At 44.7% G+C, this 13046-nt stretch overlaps 1 protein-coding gene across 2 annotated transcripts in view; it reads right to left on the bottom strand.

Annotated features, from left to right (window-relative positions):
* Positions 1-6347, bottom strand: part of BRD7 (bromodomain containing 7) — a 45028-nt gene extending 38681 nt beyond the window's left edge. For both annotated transcript variants that reach the window (XM_070770545.1, XM_070770544.1), the window contains exons 1-2: positions 6064-6347; positions 5413-5621 (exon numbers count right to left, since the gene is read on the bottom strand). In XM_070770545.1, the coding sequence (XP_070626646.1) occupies positions 5413-5621; positions 6064-6112 (258 nt within the window). In that variant the 5' untranslated portion in view covers positions 6113-6347. The remainder of the gene's footprint in view (positions 1-5412; positions 5622-6063) is intronic.
* Positions 6348-13046: the final 6699 nt, after the last annotated feature.

Below are 13046 nucleotides of genomic sequence, written 5' to 3' on the forward strand. Positions count from 1 at the left end.
GCTCATTTGCATATTTAGAGAAATGCAAATAAAAACTACAGTGAGGTATCACCACGAACTGGTCAGACTGGCCATCATTAAAAAATCTACAAACAAGAAATTCTAGAGAAGATATGGAGAAAAGGGAACTTTCTTGCACTGTCGGTGAGAATGTAAATCGATACAGCCACTATGGAGAACAGTGTGGAAACTCCCTTAGAAAACCAGGAACGGAACTACCATGTGACTCAGCAATCCCACTACTGGGCATACACCCTGAGAAAATCATAATTAAGAGACCCATGTATCCCAATGTTCACTGCAGCACTTTTTACAAAAGCGAGGATATAGAAGCAGCTTAGATGTCCATCAACAGATGAATGAATACAGAAATTGTGGTGTATATATATACACAATGAAATATCACTCAACCATTAAAAAAAAGGATCTGAGTCAGTCCTAATGAGGTGGATGAGCCTAGAGACTATTATACAGAGTGAAGGAAGTCAGAAAAAGACAAATTTCATATATTAATGAACGCAAATGCAATCTAGAAAGATGGCACTGATGAACCCACCTGCAGGACAGCAATGGAGAGGCAGACATACGGAGCAGACTCGAGGACAGTGAGGGAAGGAGAGGGTGGGGCGAACTGGAGAATAGTAAGGAAACATCTACATTACCACAGGTAAAACAGAGAGCAAGTAGAAATTTGCTGTGTGACACAGGAAGCTCAATTCAGTGCTCTGTGACAACCTAGAGGGGTGGAATGGCGAGGGAGATGGAAGGGGGTTCAGAAGAGAGGGCACGTATGTATACCTGTGGGTTTGATCCCTGCGTTGGGAAGATCCCCTGGAGAAGGAAATGGCAACCCACTCCAGTATCCATGCCTGGGAAATCCCATGGACAGAAGAGTCTGGCAGGCTACAGTCCATGGGCTCACAAAGAGTCAGAAACGACTGAGCACACATGCACCTAGGTGGCTGATTCTTGTTGATGTATGGCAGAAACGAACACAGTATTATAAAACAATTATCCTCAAAAAGAAAAGAAAAGAAAAGGGCATGTTTTATTCTTTTCTTGTGCCCTTCCTCCTTCCTGCTACTGGAACTGACAGAAGAGCCACCAGTTCCTCAGAACCACATATACTCTAGCCCCTTTCAGACCCACAGGGGTCACAAAGCTGACCTTCCCCAAGAAAAGACCAGGGGTAGCTGTTGTTACTAAAACTCCCTGGAGATCCAGAGCACAGCTTGGAGAGAGGTGTTCTTCTGAAGTGTCCCGTCCCCTTCCCCAGTCCAGTTTGAAAAAAAGGGATAACCCAAAAAGCCTCTACAGAATCAGTGACACCCCAGAAATGTCTCCTGGTTCTCCCTGAGTCCTGGGAAAGCAGGACCTGGGCAAATTCACTTCACTTCTTTGAGTTTTCACTTTACCTTTTACACAGTGCTTCCCTCACAGCTCAGTTGGTAAAGCATCCGCCTGCAGTGCAAGAGACCCTGGTTCCATTCCTGGGTCAGGAAGATCCCCTGGAGAAGGGATAGGCTACCACTCCAATATTCTTGGGCTTCCCTTGTGGCTCAGCTGGTAAAGAATCCGCCTGCAGTGCGGGAGACCTGGGTTCAATCCTTGGGTTGGAAAGATCCCCTGGAGAAGGGAAAAGCTGCCCACTCCAGTATTCTGGCCTGGAGAATCCACGGACTGTATAGTCCACGGGGTTGCAAAGAGTCGGACAGGACTGAGAGACTTTCAAGTTCACAGTGGAAATCATTAACCTACTGCCCTACTCTGCAGGGTATTATGTCCAAATGAATGGTGGAAGCAAAAGCATCTTAGTTTGCAATGAAATAAAAATACATAGGTGGCTGATGACACTCAAAGCCACAGTCAAGAAAGGGCAGAGGAAGAGACTTGCAGGAACCTATCTTGAAGATATCCTTATAAAAGGATATAAAGAGATGTGAACGGTGAGATTCACTGCAGCATTACCTGTAACATTTAAAAGTTATATAAAATAAAATATGGTACAGCAATATAATCAAATTCAGTGTATTTAATACAAAGATGAGATAGTTGATAAAACAAGAAATGAAAAGTATAGTAGCTGGCGTAACAGTAGTAACTGCCAGAACTAAAACCAGGAGTGGTTAAAAGGAGTTACCTCAACTTCCAGTTAAATGAGATGATGGTGGGAAGAAAGAGCAGAGAAGACCACAGAGGATAAAAGATGTCAACACATTTGGGAAATGAAAGGCAAGTGGAGGAGTCTCCAGAGCAGAGAAAACAAGATACCTCCTGCCTGCAAGGAAGGAGACACCTGTGAGAAAAGTTCTAACCCCAGAAACCTGGGAAAGGGTAAAAGTTGGGTGGTTCCTGATGGAAGTGATCAGGTCCGTTAGTCATGCCCACAGTGAAGTCTCTCAGCTGACAAACTTTGTCTAGGCACAAAGCATATAATCCGCCTTTCTGTGCTTCATATTTAAATAAAAAATCTATTACAAAGGCCTAACAGATAATTAAATGATGCTTCTGACGCTAAAAGAAAAGATGGAATAAACTGAAGAAACTTGAGGGGAAAATAGAGACAATGCAAGGAGAAAAAGAAAACTTAAAAGAAAAATATTTTTAAAAAAAACCCCATCAATTTATATCTCAGAGAAAAAAAGATACTACATGTAAAAAGAACAGGATGCTATTAAAACAAGGATGGTTACAGAATATGAAAAAGTTCTCGGAAACTCAAAATACGAGATCTGAAATAAAATCCAAGACCAGAGCCAGAGGACAAAGTTCAGGAACTTTCTTTGAAAGAAGAACACAAAAAAGCAGAGGAGAAAAAAAAAAAAAAAACAACACAAGAAAATTAGAGAACCAGTTGAGGGTCCAACATCTAATAGCAGGGGCTCTGGAAAGAGCAAAGAGAGAATGGAGGAAAGGAAATTATCATAGAAACACTTCAAGCAAACATCTCGGAACTGAAAGTAACAGAGCACTGAAGACAATGGAAAGATTCTAAACGTTTCCAGAGAGCACATACTAGCCATGTTTAAAGGACTAAGAATCAGAAGGAAACAGACTTCTCAGCAGCAAATCTGGAAGCAAGAAAACAACAAGCAATGCTTTCAAAATTCTGGCAGAAAATAACTTCCAATTTGGAGTTCCATGCTGAGTCAAACCATTAATCTCTATGAGGAGAGTATATGAGAGTACAATAAGATTTTTCAAACATGTAAGAACTTAACAAAAATCTACCTCCTATGAATGCTTTCTTAGGGGGTGTGTAGAGTTAAGAGTCCACCACAACGAAGGCGTAAATCAAGAGAAAGATATGGGATTCAAAAGCAGGCAAAGGAGTCCCAGGAGGTCTAATCAACTAATCCAGATTAGAGCAGGTAGTGACAGAGATGGATGGATGCAAGACGGATGTTTCAAAAAGAAAAAAAAGGGGGGGACGTGTTTGCCCACATGAAAAACAGAAGCTAGGTGGCTTTTACAAATCTGTTAAGAGTTTGAAGAATTAGTACATAACAACCAAATGAAAGCAATTAGCCAACTGGTCAATAGCAGACCTGTATTTGTATATTACACTTGTCTCCAATAAACAATAATTAGAAATGAACACTGAACACTGAATTTACTAAGAACTGAGATGTATCTACAGTGGGAGAATGCAGGAAGGGAAAGTGGGGGCATGGAGCTACATAAGGACATGAATTTAAATTCTCATCTTCTGTAACATGATGTCAATAAAAGATGTACAAATGAAATCAGTAAACAGCAAAATAAACCAACATTTAGAAATGGAGATAAATATCCAAAGAAAAAACTAAAAAGTTTGGGAAGGATGGAACAGGAGTCTGCTTTTATGTTTAAATGTATTAATAGTACTCTTGACTTTTTAAAACTATGCTCATAAATTACTTTATCCTGTAATAATAAATAATTAAAAAACAATCCCCCCACAACAAAACTGGTTATTTCTGGAGAGAAAGACTAAATGAGATACCTGAGTGAGGAAAACTTTTTCTCTCATCCTTCTTGTTCACTTCTATATTATTTGAATTAAAAAAAATCATATGCGTATGTGGCTTTTACAATTTAGGGAAAAAACATTTGACAGTTCTATGTATTGTCATAGTCTGTTGCTGCTGCTAAGTCACTTCAGTCGTGTCCGACTCTGTGTGACCCCACAGACGGAAGCCCACCAGGCTTCTCTATCCATGGGATTTTCCAGGCAAGAGTACTGGAGTGGGGTGCCATTGCCTTCTCCAAGTGTCAGTCTAGACAAAGGCAGTAAACACTGGGGCAGAAAGACATATAGGAAATTCCAAAAAGAGACTAAGATTTAGGGACTTACCAATGTGTTTAATTACATGGTCTAGAACATTTCTGTTGTATATATAAATATAAAAAAATTATAAAAATGAGCCTATGGAAATTTAGCTTCAAGTTCCAGTAAATGATTCAATAAGTCACTTGGTGACAGGTTTAAATCTGGGAAGTGCAGAGGTAGTCTAGGACAATTCCAGGTACATATGTGATCATCCTTGGAAGGAAAGTTTATTATTACTATTTTACCCAGATGACAAACAGAGATGGCAGCCGCTTTCTTTTTTCCTTTCTAGGAACTGCAGATGGTTAAGAAAATGCTTATTTTTGTTACTGCTGTCATATCCCTTGAAGGTTTCTGATCAAATTATCTCTTCAAGACTCAGATTTTGTCTTAAAAGATGAGAGTCGTTCATTATGTATTTGGCATTACAGTATTTCAGAACAAAATCTGAATCCCAATAGACCCATTTACTTTTTTTAAAAAAATTATTTTTAATTGGAGGTTAATTGCTTTACAATATTCTGTTGGTTTCTGCCCCTTATCAACACCAATCAGCCACAGGTATACATACATCCCTTCCCTCTTGAACCTCCCTCCCAGCTCCCATAGGGGGAAGGAGAGGGTGGGGTGAATTAAGACAGCAGCACTGAAACATTTACATCACATGTAAAACTGGACAGCCAGTGGGAATTTGCTGTATGACGCAGGGGGCTCAAATCTGGTGCTCTGTGACAACACATTTACTTTTGAAATGACTGTTTTCCCAAAACCTCGAACACTGAGCTTTGCTAGAGCACGACTTTCACCTTTCCTAGATGGAAAAACGACTCTTTGAAGCAGCTCCTGAAAATGAGGACTTAGCTGTTCACTCACCTGATGTGTGAGTACAACTAAGAGCATAATTAAAGAGTTGTTGAAACTCATAGATGACTCATGTTTCTATGCTGCCCTGCTCTTCCTCAAAGTCAGCCCGATTTTATGGGCATTTCAGCGTCTCATTTGATACAAAGAAAAAACAAAGTGAGGTTGGCAGGGGGAGGCGGCAACGCTCAGAAAAGTGGTACCATCTTAAAAGCTGAAGCAACGCAACGACCTTTTACCTTTACACGTCTCCGTTTTCTCCCCTTTTCTTCCCCTGGAATCTGCTTCTCTCCTTTCTTTCTCTTTTTCCGCTTTCTCTCTTTGTGTTTGTCATGATCGTTTTTGTCTTCAAAGAGGCTGGAGTCGTGCCCAGAGCTGCCCGTGGAGAGCTCGGTAACTTCGTTCCCTCCCACTTTGAGGACCAGCTTCAGGGGCTTCTCTACATACTCTTAAACGAAAGAAAGAGTCTCGATTAAAGGAGAGCCTCGCCGGGTAGTATCCAAAACGCAGAGTAAAACTGGGTAGGGAGAGTCAGTCTGAGGCGCACAGGCAGAGGTGGCCAATGGCACGCAGTGGGCGCCCCTCGGCGCACCTGTTGAATGACGGACACTCGCCAAGTGGACGCCCCGAACGCTCCCGGGCCTCTCGGGCCCGCCTCACACCTCCCAACCGGAGACCCGCCCCGGCCGGAGGTCCCGAGTTCGAACGCCGCCGCCGCCTGGGTGATCTGGCGCGGCTCAGGCGGGCCGCGCCCCCTTCGCGGGTCCAGGCCTGCCCGCGGGAGGTGCGACCCCCGGCCCGCCTCGGAAGCTTGAGAGTTGTCTCGAAGGCACGAAAACTCCACCGAGCGGCCGTGGGCTCGCCGCCCCCCACCGTGGCCCACTCCTCACCCTCGTAGAGGTGTTTGTCCGACTTGTGCTTCTTGTGCTTCTTGCCCATGTCCGATCGGGCCCCGGTGCCCGCCCCCCGCGCCAGGCCCAGGCCGTGCGGCGCCGCTTCCGGTCCGGGCCAGGCGAGCGGAGGGCGGGAGCGGGGCCCGCGAGACCCCGCGCCGCGAGGCAGGGGGACGGCGTGCGCCCAGCGGCGCGAGGCCCCTTACGAATACACCCAGCCGCGCCCGAGCGCGCGAGACCCAGCCGGAGCCGGAGAGCGGCGGCAGGTTGGCGAGCGGCCGGCGCGGAAGCGGGAGAGAGGGCCTGCCGCGCGCGCAGAGAGTGGTCGGCTGGGAGTGGCGGCCCCTCGCGGCTGGAGGTGGCACTGCAGCCTGAGGCCTGGGGGGCGGAGTCTCGGGGGGCGGAGTCCGGCTCGTGGGTGGGGCAAGGGCGGGGTCCACATTCTGAGATTTCCGTTTTTCTGTCTGCCTCCCTTCCTGATATTCAAGCTGGTTTTAGAAAAGGCAGAAGAACCAGAGATCAAATTGCCAACATCCGCTGGATCATGGAAAAAGCAAGAGAATTCCAGAAAAGCATCTATTTCTGCTTTATTGACTATGCCAGAGCCTTTGACTGTGTGGATCACAATAAACTGTGGAAAATTCTGAAGGAGACGGGAATACCAGACCACCTGATCTGCCTCTTGAGAAATCTGTATGCAGGTCAGGAAGCAACAGTTAGAACTGGACATGGAACAACAGACTGGTTCCAAATAGGAAAAGGAGTCTGTCAAGGCTGTATATTGTCACCCTGCTTATTTAACTTTTATGCAGAGTACATCATGAGAAACGCTGGACTGGAAGAAACACAAGCTGGAATCAAGATTGCCGGGAGAAATATCAATAACCTCAGATATGCAGATGACACCACCCTTATGGCAGAAAGTGAAGAGGAACTCAAAAGCCTCTTGATGAAAGTGAAAGTGGAGAGTGAAAAAGTTGGCTTAAAGCTCAACATTCAGAAAACAAAGATCATGGCATCCGGTCCCATCACTTCATGGGAAATAGATGGGGAAACAGTGGAAACAGTGTTAGACTTTATTTTTCTGGGCTCCAAAATCACTGTAGATGGTGACTGCAGCCATGAAATTAAAAGATGCTTACTCCTTGGAAGGAAAGTTATGACCAACCTAGATAGCATATTCAAAAGCAGAGACATTACTTTGCCAACAAAGATCCGTCTAGTCAAGGCTATGGTTTTTCCAGTGGTCATGTATGGATGTGAGAGTTGGACTGTGAAGAAAGCTGAGCGCCGAAGAATTGATGCCTTTGAACTGTGGTGTTGGAGAAGACTCTTGAGAGTCCCATGGACTGCAAGGAAATCCAAGCAGTCCATTCTGAAGGAAATCAGCCCTGGGATTTCTTTGGAAGGAATGATGCTAAAGCTGAAACTCCAGTACTTTGGCCACCTCATGCAAAGAGTTGACTCATTGGAAAAGACTCTGATACTGGGAGGGATTGGGGGCAAGAGGAGAAGCGGACAACAGAAGATGAGATGGCTGGATGGCATCACTGACTCGATGGACGTGAGTCTGAGTGAACTCCGGGAGTTTGTGATAGACAGGGAGGCCTGGCGTGCTGTGATTCATGGGGTCGCAAAGAGTCGGACACGACTAAGCGACTGATCTGATCTGATCTGGATAAAAAGGCTGTGACAGATACACAAGAACTGTTAACAGTGGTTATCTCAGGAGACTAGGACTGAGAGTGGAGTTGATTGGTTTAGTTTTATGCTTCTCTATTTTTTTGAAAAATTTCTCACTTGTATATTTATTATTTTTTGAAATGAAAAGAAATAAAATTTAGAAATCAGATTGAAAAAATGATGAAAATAATCTGGATCCCCACGAAGCAGAGGTCCAGACTAACACTACTGCTCTGTTAATGGAGGTCCACTCCTCTTTCCTCCTTTAAGCCCTGCTTCTCCTTGACTTTATCCTTAGATGCTGAACCCTACTGGTGAGGAGTTATTCACAGTTTTGCTCATTAGCACTTACCTGAATGTTAAGACGTGTTTAAGAGACCACACCCAGGGATGATGGCTGAAGAGAGACAAAATAATGTTGATATTTTTTGACATGATAACCTTGTAAGGTAGAAAGGGAGAAATATATTCCCATTTTATAGATGAGGAAATGGATGCCCAGAGAAATGAAGTAAGTTGCCACTTACTGGTAGGGCCAGGCTTCAAATCCAGGTTTTCTGAATCTGAATCATAAGCTCTTTTTACTCGTGAATATGATGAAAGTGGTCTTGACTGTCTCTACGTTTAGGCTTACAGTGCACTGTGTGTCTCCAGATAAACCTATACTCACAAGAAAGGAACTGACATCAGTCATTTATACTTAAGAGTTTGGACCTCTGGATCACTTCTCCCAGGAAGATGTGTAGCTTTTACTTGAACTGCAACGGTTAAGTGGTAGACTTGTAATTTAGGGTCCTGTGGTCAGAGAATGATAGAAACCCAGTTTGAATTTTTTCAGGTGAATAAAAAGATTAGTGGGTCACATGTCCAGGAAGGGAGGAGTAAAGCTTCCCCGAAGAAAGACAGGAGCCAGGGATTTGATACTCTCTTTCTTTGTCTCATCCTTCTGTGTTGGGCTCCATTTTCTTTTCTTACATGACTGAAAACATAGTTTCCAGCAGCTGTATCCTGACCGATTGGGAAAAAGGTCTCTTCCCTGTCAGCATCATCCAGGAAAAAATTCCAGAGAAGGTCTCTGATTGGCTTGGCTTGGTTCACATGTTTTATAGGCAAAGGATTGGGAGATGGATCCAGCTTGGATGCCAAGTGCATCCCTATGGCCAAGAGGAGTTAGAGTCTGTGACTGGCTGTCCCCAACAGAGTCCAGTGGTTAGCCAGGGAAGCTGAAGTTGCTTTAGAGGAGGGGAACTGATTTTTTACAAAGGATAAAGGTTTGTATCTTTTACCTCCTTGTAACAATCCACTCTGGCATCTCTGAGGCAGAGTTCAGAGTGGAGGAAAGGGGTTGTGTTGAAGAAAGGAACCTCTGCTGCTCTGAAATCAAGCCACCAATGCCCCCTGGTGTAGAGTAAAGCTTCAGTTCAGTTCAGCTCAGTCACTCAGTCATATTCGACTCTTTGCAACCCTATGGACTGCAGCACGCTTCCCTGACCATCACCAATCCCTGGAGCCCGCTTGAACTCATGTCTATTGAGTTGGTGATGCCATCCAACCATCTCATTCTCTGTTGTCCCCATCTCTTCCTGCCCTCAATCTTTCCCAGCATCAGGGTCTTTTCAAATGAGTCAGTTCTTTGCATCAGGTGGCCAAAGTATTGGAGCTTCAGCTTTGGCATCAGTCCTTCCAATGAATATTCCAGACTGATTTCCTTTAGGATTGCCTGATTTGATCTCCTTGCAGTCCAAGGGACTCTCAAGAGTCTTCTCCAGCACCATAGTTCAAAAGCATCAATTCTTATGATCACATCCATACACAACTACTGGAAAAACCGTAGCTTTGACTCGACAGACCTTTGTCGGCAAAGTAATGTCTCTGCTTTCTAATATGTTGTCTAGATTTGTTATAGCTTTTCTTCCAAGGAGCAAGCATCTTTAATTTCATGACCGCAGTCACCACTGGCAGTGATTTTGGAGCCCAAGAAAATAAAGTCTGTCACTGTTTCCACTGTTTCCCCATTTATTTGCCATGAAGTGATGGGACTGGATGCAAAGCTTTGATGCAGCTTTCAACCTTTTCAAAGCTGTAACTCTTTTTGTTTTAAGGAGGACTGCTATGCCAACTCCACCTATGGATCTGGCCTTCACTGTGGAGTGGATCTGGGCTCCCTCCAGGCTGAACCTGTGAGCTTACCTGCCTTCTCCCCATCACCCAGTGTGCTCCACTAGGCAGGGTTTGGCCCAGGGGAGCACAGCACCTTTGTCCACAGAACCCGACACAGTGACCACTACTCTGCAAATGCCCCTCAGAACCAGCTCACCCTTGCTTCATGTGTCTTCCCTCTGAGCACCCTTTGATGGAGGAAATAGGTCTGGTTACCTCATCTTCATTAGGGAGCTTGTAATTTCCTTCCTTCCCTCAACAGAGATCTTACCTAGGTCCAAAAGTCTTCACAGCAGGGAAAAATGGGTAAGAACTCAAAGCAGAAAATACCTCGAAGAGAAAGATTCCTGGGAGACAGAAACCCCAGCTCATCTACTTTTTTATTCCCAGCTCAAGGACAGTACCTGGCACAGAAAAGTCACCAGAAAATTCTAGTTGAACTAAACCATTTTACAGTCTGTCTGAGCTAAAGACTGCCTCCTGGTCGTCACATGCTCCAAGTGAGTGTGGACTGGCCCAGAGACTGACTTCTGACTGTAGAATGCGGGCAAAGTGATAATATGTCACCTCTGTGATTCAGTCCCAGAAGATTGGGTCTTTTATCTTATTAGCCAACTCTGTTGTCTTCTTGGCTTGCATGCTTTGGTGAAGCAAGCTGCACAGTTGAAGAGGCTACATGCAAGGAATGAAGGGAAACCTCCAGCCAACACCCAGCAAGCACTGGGGCCATCAGTCCTGCAGCCCATGAGGCATCGGTCCTGCCAACAAGTCGCTGAGCTCCAGAGTGAATCCTTCCTCAGCAGAACATTCAGATGAGACCTCAGCCCTGGCTCACTCCCTGACTCAGCCTTGGAGAGACTCCAAGGCAGAAGACCCAGGGAAGCTGTGCTTAGACTCCTGACCCACAGAAACTGTGAGGTAATTAATGTATGTTTACATGAACCACGAAATTTTAGGGCAGCTTGGTGTATAGCAATAAAAAGCTCATACAAATATCATCCCAAACAGGGAAACTTTCTGAGCCTACTACATATCTCAATCAAAAGGAACAAAATGACAGAAATTGAGCAATTGCCTGGAAATAGGACTTGGCTGGAATGTTCCCTACGCTGCCTATCCCCTTTTATCCTCTTCTAGCCAGGTGAGAGGAGCACTCTATTTAATTTTATTGAGACAGGTCTTTTTTTTAAATATTGATTTTTTATTTTTTGACAGTGCCATGGGACGTGTGGAATCTTAGTTCCCTGACCAGGGATTGAACCTGCACCCCCAGCATTAGAAGCATGGAGCCTTAGCCACTAGACTGTCAGGGAAGTCCCAAGAGGAACACTCTTATCTCTGTCCCACAGGTGAGGAAACTGAGGCGTGGAGAAGTCAAGTGGTTTATCTATGATTACACAGCTTGCCTGCCTGGGATCTGAATCTTTGTCTGCCTACCTCCAAACCCCACATTCTAACCATCAGGTCACAGTGCTCTTCATAAAGGGGGGTCAGATAATTTCCGAAGTCCCTTCCTTCCTGTTTGGAATAGCGTTAGATAAAAGCAAATTCCAGAAGAGGATCTATGTGCTCACATAAACGTGTAGAAATGGATGTTTGTGCCTTGAAGAGGGTCAGAAAGTAAGTCATTGATTTATTTATTGTTTGGCCATGCTGGGTCTTCATTGCTGGGTGTGGGCTTTCTCTAGTTGCCGTGAGTGGGGGCTGCACTCGAGCTGTGGTCCTCACTGGGGGGCTACTCTTGTTACAGAGCACAGGCTCTAGGCTCATGGGCTCCAGTAGTTGCAGCTTGCAGGCTCTCGACTTCCAGCTCTAGTTGGTTGTCCAGCAGCATGCGAGATCCTCCCAGACCAGGGATCGAACCTGTGTCCCCTGTACTGACAGCTGGATTCCTAACCACTGGAGCTCCAGGGAAGCCCCAGAAGGTAAGTTAAAGAAAGGAAATAGTTTTACTGTTTATGGAGCCAGGGGAACTGGACCAGTAAAAAATGACTGCTCAGCTTAATGGCCCAGCTCTCTCTTGGCCGAATGTCGGGATTTGTGTAGCATCGTGGTTCTGACCTAAGGGGAGGCCTCTTGGCAGTCGCCAGTTGTCCCTTATAAGGACAGGGAGCTTCTCTCTCGTGCATCCTTCTTGGTGGCAGAGGAGGTGGACGATCTTGGGAGAGGACAAGGCTGTCTCTGTACCTTGCTTAGTCCCACACAGTACCTTACTACATCTGTGGGCCTCTGTCACCTCGCTTGCAGCCTGGTTTGCTGCAGCTCCATCATGGAGGCAGGATGGGTGGCTTCTCTTTCCACGGTGGATCTGCCTGATACACTTCACCAGATCCTGAGAACACACAGCCCTTGATGCTTTGGGCATGAATAATGGCTGTGACACTTGTTGAGCATGGGCTGTGCACCCATCACCCATCCATATCCTTCCTCAGTGTCTTCCCTGCAACACCCAGATGAGGATATAGTGTGTGTGTCTTACAGGAGCAGCATCAGAACCAGACAGGAGGCACCTATGTCCCATAGCTATTGGGTGGGAGTCGGGGTGAAAAAACACCAAGAATAAGACCTGGAATAGAGTAAGTGCTCAATACATGTCAGCTGCTAGTATTAACTTTAAAATGTTCTATGATCCTTTATTTATTTATTAATTTTTGTTGGAGTCCAGCTGCTTTACAATATTGTGTTAGTTTCTGTTGTACAGCAAAGTGAATGAGCTATATGTTTATTTATGGCCCCTCTCTTTTGGCTTTCCTTCCTGTTTAGTTCACCACAGAGCATTGAGTAGAGTTTCCTGAGCTATACAGTAGCTATAGTTATCTATTTTATACATAGTATCAATGGTGCATATATGTAAATCCCAATCTCCCAATTCATCCCATCTTCCCTTTCCCATCTTGGTGTCCATATGTTTTTTCCTATACATCTGTGTCTTTATTTCTTAGTTGCAAATAAGATCATCTAAACCATTTTATACCATTTTCATATATATATATATATATATATGTTTATATGTGATATTTGTTTTTCTGACTCACTTCACTCTGTATGACAGCCTCTTGGTTTCTGTAAATGTCACAATTTTGTTCCTTTTTATGACTGAGTATAAAATATCCCAGAAAACTAAGATCATGGCATCC

This window comes from Bos indicus, chromosome 18 (assembly GCF_029378745.1).
Source record: "Bos indicus isolate NIAB-ARS_2022 breed Sahiwal x Tharparkar chromosome 18, NIAB-ARS_B.indTharparkar_mat_pri_1.0, whole genome shotgun sequence".
NCBI lineage: Eukaryota > Metazoa > Chordata > Mammalia > Artiodactyla > Bovidae > Bos > Bos indicus.